General features: G+C 57.2%; 1 protein-coding gene across 1 annotated transcript; it reads right to left on the bottom strand.

Moving 5' to 3' along the window:
* Window positions 1–133: 133 nt before the first annotated feature.
* Window positions 134–9,261, bottom strand: PGAP6 (post-glycosylphosphatidylinositol attachment to proteins 6). Its single transcript, XM_042971679.1, has 13 exons — window positions 9,132–9,261; window positions 5,449–5,626; window positions 5,156–5,348; window positions 4,808–4,935; window positions 4,348–4,616; window positions 3,933–4,252; window positions 3,457–3,547; window positions 3,252–3,375; window positions 2,685–2,821; window positions 1,817–1,995; window positions 1,586–1,732; window positions 811–927; window positions 134–544 (listed from the first exon to the last, which is right to left on the bottom strand). The coding sequence occupies exons 1-13, from the start codon at window positions 9,244–9,246 to the stop codon at window positions 248–250; spliced, it is 2,295 nt and encodes a 764-aa protein (XP_042827613.1). The 5' UTR covers window positions 9,247–9,261; the 3' UTR covers window positions 134–247.
* Window positions 9,262–18,898: the final 9,637 nt, after the last annotated feature.

Genomic DNA, 18,898 nt, shown 5'->3' with positions numbered 1-18,898 from the left:
GGCAGCCAGGCCCAGGCCCCAGGGGCCCCTGCAGACACCAGCTGGGACCTGTGGAGGGGCCACGGGAGCCAGCACCTGGCAGGCACAAGGCAGGTGGGAGGTGTGGTCCTCTCCCCAGGAGGAAGCAAAAGGGTGCACAGGGCAATTTTATTCAGTTGGAAATCGGTCTGGACAGACTCGTTCTTCGGTCATATCCCTGGCCAGTGAGGTCATCATCACAGCCGCAGGCGTCCCCGAGCCGGCCATGTCACGTCACCGCGTACAGCTCCTCTCGGTGGCTCTTACAGATCTGATAGCGGCACGTGAGCTTCTGCGAGCAGGCCCAGGGCTCGGTGTGCTCCTCTCGCGGCGGCAGCAGGAAGGCCGCACTTCCCGCCAGCAGCATGTGCCAGATGCTGTGGGTGTAGTAATAGTTGTCACTGGTCATCATAGAGGTGTAGATGGCCACAGCCACAGCGGCCATGGAGATGCCGGGCAGGAGGAAAAAGCCCCAGCGCTGCCAGGAGGTCGGGTAGCACTGGCGCCGGTGCCCGCAGCGGTATACCTGGAGGAAACCGCCCCGTGAGCGACGGCACAGGAGGCTGTGGACACAGTTCCCAGGGGCCCACCGGGTCTGGGCAGTGGGGCCGTGTGTGGCTGCTTGGAGAGGACTCAAGGCCAGGACTCGGGCCCAGGCCCAGAAACACGGCCAGAACGAAGGGCCAGGCTCTCTTCCCCCAGAGAAAGAGTCTGTGGGGAGCCCCGATTCTCTCCAATCCCGCCCCCACCCCCGGGCCAGGGGGTTGGGCAGGACCTGCCCCAGCTCCTTACCCACATGGTGACCATAACCACAAAGGCAAAGAGACAAGGCCCCATCATATTCCAGGCACCCCTGCGGTCCAGCTGCAAGGACATGGCGAAGACCAGTGTGCCCAGGAGAAACAGGACCTGGGCAAGACACAGGGATGACCGCAGGGTCACATGGACCCTCAGCCAGAGTCATTCCTGAGAGAACAAGGTCTAGCAGGACAGGCGGACCGGGCATGTGTGCCATCCCCCCGCCCCCCTCCCCGCTCAGGCTGCTGACCCACTCTGTCCTGCTCTGCTGGCTGGGAGGGAGGGGCCTCTCGTCCAGCTCGCGCATTGCCGGGACCCCGCGCTCCCACCGATCTGTCCACAGGTGGATTTCTCAGGCACAAACTTGGCCAGGCAAGGTACCGGGGGCACGTGTCTCTATCAGCCAGGGCCGGCTGACGCAGAAAAGTCCCCAAAATGTCCCGAGCACCAAGGACTGCAGGAGCAGAGCTGGGGCTTATTGGGGAGGTCTGGCCTAGGGGTGGGGCTCTAGGCCTCCCCTCCGAATGGGGCTCTGGGAGAGACCGGCTCGGGCCCTCACTGCACTCTGCCCACCACCTTTCTTCCCTGGCGGCCTCCAAGCAGCAGCCCCCTCACCGCTACCGGCAGCTTCTGCCAGCAGGCAAATGGTCATCACAAGAGATGAGAAGTTTCTAAGAGCTGAGCCTGCTTTCTGGGATCTTCTTCAATGTGCTGCATGCCAGGCCTCTGCTTCCCTGGAGCCCAGACTCGGGGGTCAGGAGCCACTCACATGTTTCAAGGCCGCCTTCAGCCGCGCCATGCAGAGGATGGTGACCCAGATGGACACCCCAGAGCCCAGAAAGTCGCAGTACTGCAATGTGTCATAGCTGAGGATGCACAGCACCGCCTCCCCGGGCTGGTCACAGGCGTGGTAGAACTGCGGAGCAGGCCGGTGAGCGGCAGCCCATCCCCCCCCTCCCCCGCCCCCGCCCAAGTCCCCAGGGGAGTGAGGCCAGCCTACCGTGGAGAAGAACATGGTGTAGGCATAGACGGAGGCCTCCACCAGGAGGAGGCGGTGCACGGAGATGGCAATGGGAGCCAGGAACATGAGGTTGCTGAGGGTGAGAAGGAGGGTGGCCACCCTCTGCTGGGCCGCCGTCTGGGCTGTGCTGTTGTCCGTGCAGCTCCACCCACGCCAGCCTGTGGGCCAATGCGACGCCAAGGGGGCTGAGGCCAGGAGACGGGGCGTAACCCTCACCTAGAGCTCTGCACAGAAGCCCCCTCCTCACCCAGGAGCAGGCTGGGACAGACTAGGGCAGGTGTGGGCAGGGGAGTCCAAGGTCAGGAGGCAGCACTATCTCTGGGGGTGCCACTCTGTGCCTGTGGGGGGATTGAGGAGACATGGTAGGAATGGGGAGGGGGCGTTTGCACTTGTTCTGCAGGGTCACTCTCCAGCCGCGGCAGAGCTGACGTGGGCTCCCAGAGGACGGCGCCGGGCTCAGAAGCCAAGGGGAAAACGTCTGCAGGCAGGGCGCCTGGCTGGCTCAGCCGGAGGAACATGCAACTCTTGATCTCAAGGTCATGGGTTTGAGCCCCACGTGTAGAGATTACTTAAATAAATAAACTTTAAAAAAAAAAAGTGGGGGCGCCCGGGTGGCTAAGTCGGTTAAGTGACCGACTCCTGATGTTGGCTAGAGTCACCATCTCACAGTTTGTCAGTTCAAGCCCCGCGTCGGGCTGGGTGCTGACAGTGTAGAGCCTGCTTGGGATTTTCTCTCTCTCCCTCTCTGTCTCTCCCCTCCCCCACTCAGGCTATCTCTCTCTCTCCCAAAATAAATCAATAAACTTAACAAAGAAAGTGTCTGGAAGCACCCAGGCCTGGCGCTCACCTGCCTTGCAGCTGCAGCCTGCATACAAGTAGCTGTGTCTGCGAAGCAGAAGACACTGGCCATAGGGTCCACAGTCATTCAGGCAAGGCACCAAGTACAAGGCGGTCTCCACGAGGACCGAGGTCTGCTCACACTCCCTGTGAGGAAGGAGCCACAGGAGGGCTAGCTGCTGACAGCTGGTAGCCAGTCCCCTGTCACTGCTCCCAGCAGGCCCTCGGACGCACGACCCCAGACTCGAGGCCCCCAGGCTCCAAGCCTCAGAGGTCGGCAGCTGTGAGCTCTGCTGAGGCCGAGATGCCCTGTCCCCATTGCTATCCCCTGAGTCCCAGTCTCCCAGGGCTGTGCCTGGACTGGTACCCCTCCTTGTGTCCTGATGCCCAGGGCTGCAGCAAGGAGAGTGACCAGATGGAGGAGAGGGACCCTTCACAACCCCCAGAGGGCCACTGACCCCGTGGGGCTTGTAGAAAGCTTGGTCACTCCCAGACTTGGACCTGGGCAGCCCCAGGCATGGTCCTGATGCAATGATCCAGCTGCCTGCCCCAGCCGGTAGCCCCCGCGTGTACTTACTCAGGACTCTCGGGGCATACGAGCTGCAGGGAGAGGTACCAGTTGTCTGTCTCTGGATAGGGGATGACGAGGTCGGCCTGGCGTGATGAGGCGCTCAGAGACAGTGGGTAGCCCTGGAAGAAGGCTGTAGGGAAGTGGGAAGGCGTGATCAGAGGTGGCCAGAGGGGCTGGCCTGGGTTGCTTGGCAGATGCTGCCTGCCCGTACCTGTAGTGCAGTTGAGCGACGTGTTGAAGCTGAGGAAGGGTGAGGCCGCATTCACGCAGACCACGACCAAGGTGTTGTTGGTGACCGCGGTCTGGAAGGAGACGCCGTGCACAGTCAGCCCCAGCCCCGGGGCAGCTGCCCAAATTTCCCACTCTGTCTGGTGCTGGGCACCATTGTCTGTGGCTCCTGCTGGCCCAGGGCCCCGCCGGGACCCTTCCTTACAGGCCTGCGGACACCCAGGCTGATCCCACACGCAGCCCCATTCCCTTAGATACAGCCTATAGAACAGGCCTTCCTTTCCTGAAAAAGAACCCCTATTCTGCCCCAACACCCGTTGGGGTCATCTTGCTGCCTGAAAGGCTGACCTCGTCCCCGCGCCCAAGTCAGCGCAGGAAGACCTGAGCCGCGTCCCTCAGCCCGGCCAGGTGTGAGCCCGGAGCTGAGCCAGGCCATGGGGCGCTCCCAGACGAAGGTACCTGGTTGGCCTGCAGGGAGACGGTGAGGGAGCCCCCGCTGTCCATGCCAGTGTTGAGGTGCAGCCGCAGAACCGAGGGCACGGCTGACTGCACCAGCATGGAGACCCTGTCCGCGGGCCGGAAGCGTACAGATACCACGTCCATGTCTTCTCGAAGGACCGGGTAGCTCATGAGGCAGAAGGGCCCGCTGCCCAGCCTGCTGCTCCTGCCCAGGCCACGGGAGCCGGGGCTCGGGGGCAGCAGGCCAGCGGAGGCGTTACAGCTCTGGTTTGTGCCGCTCGGCAAGAGGTGCTGGGAGTTCAGGGTCCACGGCCTGCAAGCTGTCAGGAGGACAAGGGGCTCAGGCGCAGGAAGGCCCGGGGGATGGTGGCAGGGGGCAGAGTCACCCGCACCCTGCCCTCTCCACGCAGCCCACCTGTGAGCGCAGCTACAGCCCTGAAGGCCACCGACACATGAGGCCCGGCCAGGCTCCTGGCTGTCACTTGCAGCCACCGGTCCCAGGGCGGCGAAGGCAACAGCAGGTGGCAGGCCCAACTGGGGCTAACACACGTGAGCACCTTCTGGAAGTTCCTGGGCAGGGTGGCCGAGCCCACAGTAAGGCGAACAGGGCAGCCCAGACTCCCGTTGGTCACACAGCCCTGCAGCTCCAGCCGCAGCTCCCGGGTATTCTCAGGGATGAAGATTCTGCGGCCAAGGGGATGCGTTCTCGCTCAGGCCCTGTGGCCCCCAGCGCCCTCCTGTGTCACTCTCACTCGGGATGTTGCCCAAAGGGGGCTGGGCATCCGGCCCCGAGACCCAGGCCCACACACTGAGGATGGTGGGAGCACCCACTCTACCCAACCTGGAGGCTCGGCCTCCCCAAGGGCCCCACTCACTTGAGGTAGCTGGGGTGGGACAGGAGAGTCTGTGGAAGGGGGACATCAGGCTCCAGGATGAACACCTCGACTGCCCGCAGGACAAGCATGTCCGGCTGGAAGATGTAGGCACAGGTGGGCACAAAACCCTAGGGAGAGAGTGAAGTTCGGGGGAAAAGAAAAGGCAGACATGGGGCGGTCAGAGCCAGACCAGAGGGCCCAGGTGTGGAACAGGGGGCAGGCAGGACTGGACCAGAGCAGGGCAGCAGAACCCAGAGAGAAGTCTGCCCTGAGGAGGGCAATGACGGCCACTGGGCACTCATGCACTGAGGGTCCTGTCCCCCCACCGCCGGAAGGCAGCCCCCTTACCTTCACCTCAATCTTCTGGGATGAGGGCGGCAGGTGGGCGGCCACAAACCAGTCCCCGGGTGCTGGGTGGGAGATGTTGACGGACGCGTTGCTCTGCAGCATCTTGATGAGGAAGGAGGGCTGCACGGAGGTGTTGGCGGGGAAGCTGGTGTCCAGAGGGTTGATGACGGGAGGGGCGCCATAACGGAAGTACCTGGAGGCAGGGAGAGCAGGACAGGCGTCGGGCGTGGAGCCTGGGGGAGCCTGGGAGAGCCTGGGCGGGCAGGCGGGCGGGCGGGCGGGCGGGCACCTACACAGTGATCTCCACGTCGGTGCACGCAGGGCCGCCGCCCCGGGACACTTGCAGCAGCCAGCGCAGCAGCACGGTGTCCGGGGGCACGCGGAAGTGGAAGAGCCTGGCGCTTCCGTACCAGCTGTAGAAAGACAGCTTCTGTGGGGACTGCGAGAACTGCTCCGACACCAGCCTGACGTCTGCGGGGACACGGCGCCGTCAGCCAGGCCAGGCCCCCACGTCCTCACGGAGGCCGCGACAGGCGCCCGGCGCGCTGACTCCGACCTCTCGCTGTCCCCGGCAGCCCCGGCGGCTGGCTCTCGCTCGGCAGGGGCCCGGGACTCACGAGGTGTCCCTCTGCCATCACACTCCCACTCAGCTTCCACGCATCCAACGTCTCCACCCCCGCCATCCATCTCTCCGCGGCTCGGGCTCTGACCCTGAAGCCATTTCTCTGCCACCTCTGCCCAGACCACCCACATCCCGCCCACCGGGCACCCCTTATCACTGCAGCACCTTCCAGAACGAGTCCCCCAGCACGTCATCCCAAATGCCTCAGACCTTAGGAGCAGGACAGGCCTCATCCTGCCTGTCCCCCGACCCCCACCTTCTGCACGCTGTCATGGCCTCACTCAGTCCCCCTCACACTGCAGCCCTGGCAGGTCTGGGGCCAAGAGGTGGAGGCTGAGGGACGTGGGGAGTGTTTGGGGTGGGAGCCCAGCCCCAGCCTCACATCCGCCCCGGGCACCGGATACCGGGATGGTCCCCCACCTCCTCGGATCCTCCCTGCCCCGTTCTGTGGAGCCTGTGGGGCCTGCCGTGGTTGCACCTGACAGGTGAGGGGATTCAAGTCTGGAGGCTGGCCACCTGTGCAGGCCCATGATGACTTGAGCCTGAATCCCCACCAACCCAGAGAGGTGGCAAGCGGAGACCCTGGGGGGAGGGGAACCCTGGACCGGAAGCCTGGCCAGCCGTGAAGACAGAGAGGGGGCAGCTGGTTCCCATGGTCTAGTAGGCGTGTGTCCATGCAGAGTGGCACGGACAAGGCAGGGGCCCCTGGCAGCAGACTGCCTGCGGCCCCGGCCTGGGGCGCCCCTGTGCCCACCCTCGGAACACCTCTCAGGTCTCCACCACGGTGGCTCCCTGGCTCCCCTGCCCTCCCCCCTCTACACATGTGCACTGACACTCAGCTGGTGTCACACCAAACTTTCGAGGACTGGCTCCGTGTCCGGGGGCTCGGCACAGAGGCCTGAGGCTCCAGCCTAGACTAGGCCCCTCCTGGGAGTGTCCACTCACTGAGTACAACCTGCACCAGGACCGGTGCCCGACACCATGAATGGTGCCCCCCAAACCCTCCCTCTTGGGGTTCCCACCCTGGGTGTTCTCTGTGCTCTTGGGGGCAGCCAAGCAGATGTGGGGTCCAGCCATGAGGCGCCCGGGTTGCATGCCGGGGAGTCCAGGCCCAGCAGCAGCTCAGACCTCATGCCTCCTGTGACCTTGAGTGTCCCTTCCTTTCTCTGGGTTCCAGCTTCCTGGTGAGTTGGCTGAGGTGGATGGCACCACCCCCCCTCAGGTGCCCTGCCCTCCAAAGTTAATGGATATTAAAGTGCTTCTGGAAGAAATGCACTGTGGACACAGTAGGGTGTGGCTTCCTCTCCTCCAAGCTGACCTCTCTCTGCCCCACCAGGAGAGTGGCTGGCTGACACCACCCCAGCAGAGCAGGCCGGGCCCCTCAAGGTAAGCTGGAGGAGCAGGTCAGGGGGCCAGGTGACCAACCCTTCTGCCAGCCTGCTGACCTTCCCATGGAGTCACCTCAAGAAAAGACAGTAACCCACTTACGAAGTCAGTCTGAGTTCCAGAGGAGCTCCACACAGTGGGGTGTGAAGAGGTGGGCTCCATGCAGGACGAGCTCCAGACTTTCCATGTGGCTGCTGGCCACATGGTCCCATCCAGCAGTCTGTGGCCTGAATGCTAGGAGGCCAGGAGCTACTGAACTAACACAAACTTCCCCCTGAGGCGGCTGTGGCCCTTAGGATAACATGATGAGAGGGGCCGAGAAAAGTGCTAGGGAGCTGAGGCAGGACAGCCCCCACCCCCATCTCAGGACCAGGGGGCCTGAGAGAAACAGGCAGCCAGCTGGGTCCCCAGTACCTTGACCTAAAAGTGCAAGGCCTTCTGGCCCCCACCAGCCCTGGGGTGCCAGCCTGAGCACACCTGGAATGCAGTTGGTAGCTCTGAAGTTTCAGCAGGTGCATGAGAGATGAGACCTGCTCAAGGTCACCCTAAGAAGCAGAACCCTTCCAGCCCCTCAGCACCCCAGCTCTACAGCCCGACCTCCCTTCCCAAGATACCCAGGCACTCATCTTGCTGAACACCAGGCGATTGGCACATTACCTCTGATATCAGGGAGCACAGGCTTCATGCACACCAGCCCTGCCCCACAGTCCCCTCCAAGGACACAGGGTTACAGGGAAAGGAAAGAAAGTCCCTGAGCCTGTCCTGGGAACCCAAGTGAGGGCACACTACCCACACACTCTGAAGCAGGACAGGGACCCAGTGCGCAGACCCTAGAAGCCAGGGCCACACAGCTGCCTGCCCCCTCAGCAGGCCTGGGAGGTGAGGGGCTGCCCCAAGTTTTCCATCTCCCTAAGCCCCTCACCAGTGAGCCCTCATCCAGCCCTGAACCCAGGATGGAGAAAAAGGTGCATGTGAGGGTGACAATATGCAATCCAATGGAGCAGTTGAATCCGGGGCCAGTCTCAGGGGAAAACACCTTTCATTTCAAGCTGTGCCAACCTCAGAAACCGGAGGCACAGCCCTCAAGGAAATAGGAGCTTGGAGGGTTTCAGAGAAGGGGGGTAGAGGCAGGGAGCCAGGGAGTGGAGGGAGAGAGCTCCAGGCTGTGCTGGATAAGCCACCTGCTGCCCAGAGGGGCATCTGGGCCCCCCTAACCCAGCCAGCCCAGCCAGCGGCCCTCAGGAAGACCCAGGCCACAGTCAGGGGAGACCACTCGGCACTCCCAGGGTCTTATCTCAGGCGGGTCGGAGGGGCAGCGTCTCCAGGTCTATGGGGGCTCGGCCCAGGGTGTGGACTCTCGAGGGGCAGAACCACCTGGCCCACCGGGCCCCTCAGGTCCACCGGGGAGGCCAGCCTCCAAGAAGCAGTGCCAGGTGTTCAAAGTCACTGCACTTGTCGCCGTGGGAGGGGTGAAGACGCGGCCCCACTCCAGGGTCTAAGCAACTTTCTCCCAACTCCGCCCTTCTCAGAGGCCACATGGGGGCCCTGGATCCCACCACACAGCCCTTCTTCCCAGCGGGCCTTGCGGCTAGACCCTGGGTTGAGTCCCCCTGCACCCCTCCACCTCCGCGTCCCTCCGCGCGGCAGTCGTGCCCTACCGAAAGGCGTTGGGAGGAAGCAGAAAGGGAGAGCGCACTACGAGGGGCCCGTCTGGCCGAACCCGGCCCTGGGGACAGTGCAGGGGGCGCTGGCGTCCTTGCCACCCCGACTGCCCACCAGGGGATGCTCACAAGGGCTTGTCCTTAGCTCCCAGCCCGGCGTGGGGACCTGGGCCCCGGGCCCGCGCCAGGTGAGCGCACAGGCGACCCCAGGTGAGTCACAATCCCGACCCCGCCCCCTTCCCGGCTGCCGCCGGCCGCCCCCCGCCTCCCCCCGCCCCACGGCGCCCTCGGGTCCGCGCCGGCTCACCGCTCTTCTTGCTGTCGCCGGCAGCCGCAGGCGGGGCCCCAGCGAGCAGCAGCAGCAGCAGCAGCCCCGCCACCGCCACCGCCGCGCCCCGGGTCCCGGTCCCAGCCCGGCCCATGGCTCCGCGCTCGGCCCGGCGCTAACCGGACCGCGTCCCCGGCCGCCCGCCCCCGCCGCCGCCCGGGCAGCCTCCGCCGCCACTGCGGCCCCCGCCGCCGCTTCTGCCCCGGGCTCCCATCGTCCCGGCCGGTCCCAGCCGCCGGCGCCCCGGGCACTTCCGCCTGCGAGGCCCCGCCCCGCGGGTGCCCTGCCCGAGCCGGACCCGAGGACCGGGGTCGCAGAAAGGATGCGGGCTGGGGGCCGAGGCGGGCGGAGGGCAACGTGGGGACGGAGGGGGCGCTGGGGGAGGTCGCCGACTTAGGGGAACGCCGACCCACGGCCGTGCGCGCAGATGCGGGAGGCAGGGCGAGATAGGGTGGAGGGTCACGCGGGGCGCGCGGGGGACGTGGGACCGAGGGCGCGGGGGAGTCGCGGGAGGGAGGGGGCGCGCGGGGGCAGAGGACCGAGGGGACACGGGTGGGCGGGCAGAGGGCTGGAGCGGGACCGAGTGGGGCGCGCGGCGGACGTGGGACGGAGGGCGCGCGGGGGACGTGGGACCGAGGAGGCGCGGGGGACGTGGGACTGAGGGGACGCTGGGGACGTGGGAAGGAGAAGGCGCGGGGGACGTGCGTCAGACCGAGGGGGCACGGGGACGTGGGACGGAGAGGACGCGGGGGACGAGGGACCGAGGGGGCAGGGGGACGTGGGAAGGAGGGAAGGAGGGGGCGCGGGGGACGTGGGGCCGAGGGGACGCGAAGGACGTGGGACCGAGGAGGCGCGGGGGACGTGGGACTGAGGGGACACTGGGGACGTGGGAAGGAGAAGGCGCGGGGGACGTGCGTCAGACCGAGGGGGCACGGGGACGTGGGACGGAGAAGACGCGGGGGACGAGGGACGGAGGACGCGCGGGGACGTGGGACCGAGGGGGCACGGGGACGTGGGAAGGAGGGGACGCGGGGAACGTGGGACCGAGGGGGCGCTGGAGACGTGGGAAGGAGGACGCGAGGGGGACGTGGGACGGTGGGCGCGCGGGGACATGGGACCTAAGGGGCACGGGGCGGGGGGGCAGAGGGCAGGACCCAGGGATTCAGAAGGGAAAGTGGCAGGACGTGAATTGGAACGCGCGGCGGGCAGGGGTGGGGGGGGGGCGCAAATGCTTCCTGCAGTTTCTAGGGGTCCAGGCTACGCGTGTCTGGGTTCCCTGAACCCTGAGGGGGGAGATGCGCGATGTGGGCCGCGGGGCCCGGCGCGCAGGAAGCAGGCGGAAACTCGCGCCCACCAAGAGGGGAGTCCTGCGCGCCTTTCTGCCTCCGTGGGCCTTGACTCTTCGCCTCCAGCTGCTCAGAGCTGGGCTCCCCAGGCCAGGCCTTCCTGCCCTTGAAGCGGCTACAAGGGTCGCCCTTCACACCAGGAAGCCGCTACAAGTGTGTGTGAAGAAAACTTTTATGGAAAGATGAAAAGGCTTCGTGTACATGTGGGAATTTCGGACTCTAAGGTGGCGATTCACATCAGTGAGTGGGATTCACCCCTCACCCTTCACATTGGCTTAGATTCCAAACAAGTTAGATTTAGGCATTAAAAAGAAAGATGGAGAGGCTAGAAGAAACTTGGGGGAAGTTTTTCAGAGTCCCGTGGAAGGGAAGGCATTTCTGAACATGACCTCCAACCCGAAGACCAGAAGCAGACTGAGAAATTCAACTACCTGAAACCAAAGCTTTCAAAGCTTTCGGCGGAGCAAAACTGCGTTAAGCAAGGTCAAAAAAACAATCCACGAATTGGGAAGGACAGGCTTGCAACTCCGATCGCAAAGGGCCAATCTTAATACGATTGACAACAAAGAGTTTAATAACGCAGAGCCCCTACAAATCACTAACAAAGTGCCACCCTCCAATAAATCCAAGGACCCTCCTGGAAAGGGTATGCAAATGAACAGGACTGGGCTCCAACCTCCCTCCTTAAAGAAATGCAAATCGAAAAGCACCTAGATGCCTGTCTTATTTATACCCAACAAACCTGCAGAGTTGAAAAAGTTTGATCACCTGGCAGGGTGAGATTGTGGCCCCACAGTCATCCCTGTATTCAGTGAGCGGCAGTGACAGCTTCCAGAAGCCTCTGGACTCAGCTACCAGAGTGACAAGAGCACACAGCTTTGCCTCGGTCACCTTTGTGCGCCTTCCCTGCAGAGGTGATCACACAGTGTGAGGCCGCATATGGTTCAGTACACAGACGGGTATTGCTCATTAGGGAATGGCGTATTCAAACCACGAACACATCACTGTCCAAACCCTGATACGGTGTGGCTGTGAGAGGAAAACCAGGAAGCTCTGTGTACTGATTGGGGGTGGTCTACCTGACTCACCTTTAGCTGATAAAAGAAAAGGGCAGAACAATGTGTCCAGAAAGCTACCGTATTTGTAGGAAAATGGTTTTAATTTGCATGCACCAAAGGCATAGAATGCATCGGGCAGCAGGTTATGCTGAATGACTCTGAGGGAGGGAGCCTGATGGCCAAGGGTTGGAAGGAGGGGCTTTACCTGTTTGTATCTTTTGCATTTTGTACTGCTGGGGACAGGGGGTTGGGAGTTGTTGAGAGTTTAAAGAAGGGAGGGAGGAAGAAACTGACCGCAGAAAGCTGGAAAGTGGAGTGGAGAGTGGAGACCCAGGGAGGACAAAGGCCAAGGTGTGAAGCCATCAAAGAGACTCTTTGTTCCTTTGGGATCTAGGCTGAGCCCTCCTCACCCCTGGCCGTTCTCAATTTAAAGGGACAGAGGTCAATTCTGGGATTTTGCTGAGCCGTGATTTCAAGCACTGTGCTGACCCAGGGTCAGTCGTGCTGGGACAGCAGCTGTGGTCAGCACTGAGCACTGGAGGCTGTTCCTGTCCTGGGCTGGGCTATGCACTCCGGGGGCCTCCCCTGACTGTGTCACTGCGGTATGAGGCTCCACAGGTAGGAGGGGACGTGACAGATACCCTGTCCCAGTGCTGTGCCTGGGGGCAAGTGAGTTTGTAGACAGACCTGGAGCCCTGGGCTGGAGTCAGGAGATCTGTGCTAAGTACCAAAGCATTAGCAGTGGGAAGAACCCTAGGACCCACCTCAGAGGGCTTCAGTTTAAAGACAGGAAGCTGAGGCCCCCACCGCAAAGGGTCCTGTCCCGAGAGGGGCTCTTGTATTCCGCCTCAAATCACACAGAAAAATTAATTCTAAGGGACTTAGAACACAGCCCTTAGAATAAAAGGGTGGGAAATAATTAAGCAACATGGACAGGAAATTGGGGAATCATGAAGGAAAAGTTACTCGTTTGACTACTTTTTAAAAATGTTATGTGGGGCATCTGGGTGGCTCAGTCAGTTAAGCGTCCGACTTCGGCTCAGGTCATGATCTCACAGTCCGTGAGTTCGAGCCCTGCATCGGGCTCTGTGCTGACAGCTCAGAGCCTGGAGCCTGTTTCGGATTCTGTGTCTCCCTCTCTCTCTGACCCTCCCCCGTTCATACTCTGTCTCTCCCTGTCTCAAAAATAAATAAACATTAAAAAAATTTTTTTTAAATAATAAAAATTAAAAAAAATAATAAAATTAAAAAAAAAATGTTATGTAAAAGGGGCACCCGGGTGGCCCACTCTTGATTTCAGCTCAGATCATGATCTCACGGTTAGTTCATGGGTTGGAGCCCTGCATCTGGCTCTGCACTGACAGCTCAGAGCCTGCTTGGGATTCTCTCCTTCTCTCTCTCTGCCCTTCCCCCACTTGTTCTCTGTCTCTCAAAATAAGTAAACATTTAGAAAAATTTTAAAAAAATCATTGTTTATTTTTATAAAAATGTTATGTAAGTAGGGGCACCTAGGTGGCTCAGTCCGTAGAACACAGGACTCTTTTCTTTTCTTTTCTTTTCTCTTCTCTTCTTTTCTTTTTTTTTTTTTTTTTTTTTTTTTTTTTGAGAGTGAGGGGAGGAGGGGCAGAGAGAGAGGGGAAACAGAGAGAATCCCAAGCAGACTAGACCTCAGGAACTATGAGATCATGACCTGTGACCAAATCAAGAGCTGGATGCTTAACCAACTGAGCCACCCAGGTGCCCCGAGCACTTGACTCTTGATCTCTGGGTTGTGAGTTCGAGTCCCACTTTGGGGGTAGAGGTTACTTTTTAAAACTGTTATGTAAGAATAAAAACTGTGAAAGTAAAAAGTAGGATAAGAGTCATCAAGTCAAAAGACAAATGGGAGATTATATGTGCCATCCATATGATAAAGGGTTATTATACCTAAGATAGGCAATTTACACATTGAAACCAAAAGAAAAACAGACTCATGCTTTATACAGTTGAAGGTGAGAGGAGTTGCCAGAGTCCAGCACAGGCCGTTCAGAAGCTCTGGCGGGCAGGGAACTGCTCGAGTAGTTTTCACACGAAAACAAGATACCTGTCAAAAGCAGACCGGCAGCTCTCTCTGGATGCCTTGCGTGGCGCCCAAGGGAGTGCACGCTGCCTCAACCTTTTGAAGGTTACTGTGGCAGCATTAAAATGTAACAAAAACACAGGAGCCTAAGGACAGACACCCAGGGAGTTGACTGCACAAGGCTGTGTACTGGCAGGAGCTTGAGAGCTGTGTGACTCTACTCACCCGTGGCAGATTATGACACAGAAGTGTATGAATTTCCGCACAAGTTTTGTTCTGGTCTATGGGACCTCTGCAGGAATATTGACGGAGTGGAAAAATCCAGTGGCTGGATAACACGGATACATCCCATTTCCGGACCGGAAAGCTCTCGGGTCCTCTTGCCAGCTCTGTGAGTGTGGATGGAGTGGACCGCTGTCTACTCACACAGAGGGGAAGGCAGAGGGGCAGTAGAGGGGAGTCTTTCTCTCACACAGCCTGCGTCTGGCCACAACAAGCATTATGATCTTTGCTTTGGATAAAAATGCCAAAACTTAACAGAAGGAAAAAAACACCTATAATTCAATTTTATTCAAATAATGAGAGGAAGGGCTGCAGCACCTGGATTTTGAGGATGGGCCTCAAGACCCACCCAGTGGGGGGGAGGAGGTACAGCCAGCTGTCTCCCATCACCGCCCCCTGCCTGCCTTCCTCCCTCACTTCTCCTCCTTCCTTTTTCCCTCCCTCCCTCCCTCCCTCCCTCACTTTTTCTCTTCCTTCCTTTTCCCCTCCCTTTCTCACTTCTCTTCCTTCCTTCCTCCCATCCTTCCTCCCTTCCTCTCTTCCTCCCTTCATGGTGGTTGCAGGCAGGTGGTACTGCTGACATCTGGCCTCCACTCCCATGGCTTCCCTTGCAGCTAGAGGCAGGTGCTCAGCCCTGCACACACGGTGGGGATGCTTGAGGTCCTCAGACACCCTGGCTGCTCTCTTCCATCCTGCCTGTCTTCCAGAACCCGCATGGGTCCCTCCTCCAAGTGCCTCCTGTGTAGGAGGGCCTGTGAAGACATCAGGTCAGGAGGCGCTCCCCACTCTGTGTGTCCCTGGCCTCCCTTCACGCCACCCCATGGCAGGTCACCTAGAGGCAGGAGCGGGGTCAACCCTCTGGTCTGGGGTGCAGTCACGCTTCCTTCTTGTCTCTGTGCCCACCCCAGCTTGTCAGCATAAACTGGACCCGGGGGCCCAGACATCTGGGTTTCACAGGAATAGTTTACCCGAAAGTTTTGGGAACAACATAAGAATTTTGAATATCTTACCAGCAAGATGAAGTTGTTGTTGTTGTTTTTTTTTTCAGTTCAAATACCATCTGTTATTAGAAAAATCGTTTTCCAACCAAGAAAGTAGGAAGTACATACTCTTAAAATTGTGTATAAATAAATGTTAGTTTTTGTTTTTATTTTTATTGTTTTAAAGTTCTGCAGGTGATTCTTATTTATTCCCATTTTATCTGGGCAAATGAACACCTCCTGTCTAGGGCGTTGGACACCCCTGAACAGGAAGATGAAGGGCACAGGCCATGTCCTCAGGCTCTTGGCCTACAGTGAACCTGGGAGGAAACCCAAGTGCACTGGGGCAGGTAACCAGAGTGAATTCTTGGTCCCCTTCTAAGGTGCAGAGGGGGACAGGGCAGGAGGAACCAAGAGTTGTGCCCTGGTTTGAGGGCTCCCCTTGGCACTCCTCCTCAGTTTCCCTGAGCTACAGATGGAGGCAAGGCTAGCAGGGGGCCCTCCTGGGAGAAGGAGCCCCCTTTTCCTGGTTCCTGCCTGCGGCAGGCCGCTGGAACAGGGGCAAAGGGGGGGCGGGGGGCGTTGACATCTCCCAAGCTGGAATCCCAAGGGCCTCCTGGCTGGCTCAGTCAGTGGCATGTGCCACTCTTGGTCTTGGGGTTGTGAGTTCGAGCCCACGTTGGGTGTAGAGGCTACTTAAAAATAAAGCCTTTAAAAAACTAATAAAATTTTTAAAAAGTGTTGGAGTCCTAAGAGGAGTGGAAAGAGAGAAGGAGGCAGAAAAAAAATGTGAAAAACTAATAGCCCCAAATTCTCAAATTTGGTAAAAGACGTTACTTTTCCAGATTCAAGCAGCTCAGTGACCACGAGAAGAATGAATACAAAGAAAACCACACCCAGGCACAACTATGGAAAGCAAAGTAGAGCGGAAAATATTGAAAGCAGCCAGAAGAATGGCATTCAAGGGAAGGCAGTTTGAATAATAGATAACTTCTCAGAAGTCAGAAACAATGCAGGACAAAACACAGGGGAAAACAGGGAAACAGGGAAAAACACTCTTGTCAACCCAAAGCTCTATATCTAGCAAAAATATCCTTTAAGAATAGATAAAACAGGGGTGCCTGGCTGGCTCAGTCGGTGGAGCGTGCAACTCTTGATCTCAGGGTTGTGATTTTAAGCCCCATGTTGGGTGCAGAGATCGCTAAAAACATAAATAAACTCTAAAAAAAAGAATAGCCCAAATAAAGACATTTTCAAATAAAAGAAAGTGAATAGGGTGTTGCCAGAAAATTAGAATGATAAGAAATGCTAAAAAGATAGATGTTTTCTTAACACATACAGTAACAATAATAAATATATTTAATTATATTGTTATTGTTATTACCACTTTGAGGTATATCTTGAGATCTCAGATGGTGATATCTCCTGCCTTCTTCTTTCTTTCTTTTTTTTTTTAAGTTTATTTCTTTATTTTGAGAGACAGAGAGAGTGTGTGACCAGGGGAAGGGCAGAGAGAGAGGGAGAGAGACGGAATCTCAAGTAGGCTCCACAATGTCATCGCGGAGCTCAGGGCAGGGCTCCAACTCACAAACTGAAATCATGACCTGAGCTGAAATCAAGAGTCGGACGCTTAACCAACTGAGCCACCCAGGCACCCCTCCCCTCGCTTAAGATTACTTTGGCCCCTCAGGGTCTTTTTTGGTTCAAATGGTATGATGCTGACAAAAATAGATGCATACACCAATGAAATGGAATAGAAAGCCCGGAAATAAACCCATGCTTGTATGGTCAACTAATCTACAACAAAAGGAGGCAAAAATATACAACGGGGTAAAGATAACATTTTCAATAAATGGTGCTGGGAAAACTGGACAGCTGTATGCACAGGAATGAACCTGGACCACTTTCTTACCCCACACACAAACTCAAAATGGATTAAAGACCTAAATGTGAGATGCGAAACCAAAAAGCTCCTAGAAGAGAACACAGGCAGTAATTTCTTTGACGTCAGCCGTAGCAACATTTTTCTAGATCTGTCTCTGCGAGTGAGGGAAATAAAAGCAAAAATAAACGATTGAGACCACACCAAAATAAAAAGCTTTTGCACAGCAGACTAAAACATCAACATGACAACAAGACAATCTACTGAATGAGAGAAGATATTTGCAAATGACATATCTGATAAGAGGTTAATATCCAAAATATATGAAGAATTTAGGGGCACCTGGGGGGCTCAGTCGGTTAAGCATCCAACTCTTGACTTCGGCTCAGGTCATGATCTCATGGTCTGGTGATCGAGCCCCACATCAGGCTCTGCGCTGACAGTGCAGAGGCTGCTTGGGATTCTCTGTCCCTCTCTCTCTGCCCCTCTGCCTCACCCGTGCTCTCTCACTCTCTCTCAAATAAACTTGAAGAAAAAAAGAATTTATACAACTCAATACCAAAAAACTTATAATAATAATAATCGGATTTAAAAATGGGCAGAGGACCTGAATAGACAGTTTTCCAAGGAAGGCATACAGCTGGGCAACAGACACATGAAAAGGTGCCCAACATCATTCATCATCAGGGAAATACTAATTAAAACTACAGTGAGATATCTTCTCACACCTATCAGAATGGCCAGAATCAAAAAGACAAGAAATAATAAGTGTTGATGAGGATGTGGAGACAAGGGAACCCTCGTGCACTGTTGGCTGGAATGCAAACTGACGCAGTCAGTGTGGAAAACAGTATGGAGGGGCGCCTGGGTGGCTCAGATGGTTAGGTGTCCAACTGTTGGTTTTGGCTCAGGTCACAATCTCATGGTTCATGGGATCAAGCCCCGTGTTGGGCTCTGTGCTGATGCTGGAGGCTGCCTGCGATTCTCCCTCTCTCTCTCTCTCTCTGCCCCTCCCATGCATGCTCTCTCTGTCTCTCTCAAAATGAATAAACAAACTTAAAAAAAAAACAGTATGGAGTTTCCCCCCCTAAAATTAATGTGATCCCATACATCCACCGCTGGGTATTTACCCAAAGAAAATGAATATACTCACTTAAAAAGATAAATGCACCCCTAAGTTTATTGCAGCATTATATACAATAGCCAAGATGCATGTCTGGCAGAGCTCAGTTGGTAGAGCATGCAACTCATGGTCTCAGGGTTGTGAGTTCAAGCCCCATGTTGGGTGTGGAGACTACTAAAAAGAAACTAAGAGCACCTCGGTGGCTCAGCCGGTTGGGTGTCTGACTTTTGCTCAGGTCATGGTCTCACGGTTCCTGAGTTTGAGCCCCACATGGGGCTCTCTGCTGTCAGCGCAGAGCCCCGCATCAGATCTTCTGACCCCTTCTCTTTCTGTCCCCCGTTCGTTCTCTCTCTCTCTCAAATCAAATTAAAAAAACAAAACAAAACAAAACAAGAATAGCCAAGATATGGAAGCAGCCCGTGTCCATCGATAGATGAATAGATGGGGTGCCCCCTGGTTGAGTTGGTGTAACGTTTGACCCTGGATCTCAGAATCATGAGTTTGAGCCCCACGTTGGGTATAGAGTTACCCTTTTATTTATTTATTTATTTATTTATTTATTTATTTATTTATTTATTAATGTTTATTTTTGAGAGAGAGAGAGACAGAGCGTGAGTGGGGAGGGGCAGAGAGAGAGGGAGACACAGAATCCGAAGCAGGCTCCAGGCTCCAAGCTGTCAGCACAGAGCCCCACGCGGGGCTCCAACCCACAAACTGTGAGACCGTGACCTGAGCCAAGTTGGACGCTCAACCCTCTGAGCCCCCCGGGCACCCTGATAGCTCATACTTTTTATTGCTGAATAATATCGCCGGTAGGGATGCATCACAGAATGTGTATCCATTCACCCCACCGAAGGACACCTTGGTTGCTTCCAAGTTTGGCAATTGCGAATAAAGCTGCTATAAATATCTATGTGCAGATTTTTGTGTATGTAAATTTTCAACTCATTTGAATAAACACCAGGGAGCATGATTGCTGGATCATGTGTTTAGTTTCCTAAGAAACTGCCAAACTG

This window comes from Panthera tigris, chromosome E3 (genome assembly GCF_018350195.1).
Source record: "Panthera tigris isolate Pti1 chromosome E3, P.tigris_Pti1_mat1.1, whole genome shotgun sequence".
NCBI lineage: Eukaryota > Metazoa > Chordata > Mammalia > Carnivora > Felidae > Panthera > Panthera tigris.
The sequence above is the reverse complement of the archived record's forward strand: the minus strand, read 5'-3'. Positions and strand labels throughout refer to the sequence as shown.

What these genes read in the sequence shown, in the direction of transcription:
- PGAP6 (XM_042971679.1), bottom strand. Translation starts at nt 9,246, where the DNA reads ATGGGCCGGGCTGGGACCGGGACCCGGGGCGCGGCGGTGGCGGTGGCG. An exon ending in TCCCACCCCAGCTACCTCAA is followed by an intron (nt 4,617 to 4,807) that starts GTGAGTGGGGCC and finishes CCTTGGCCGCAG; the next exon opens with AATCTTCATCCCTGAGAATA. An exon ending in TGGTTATGGTCACCATGTGG is followed by an intron (nt 545 to 810) that starts GTAAGGAGCTGG and finishes GGTTTCCTCCAG; the next exon opens with GTATACCGCTGCGGGCACCG.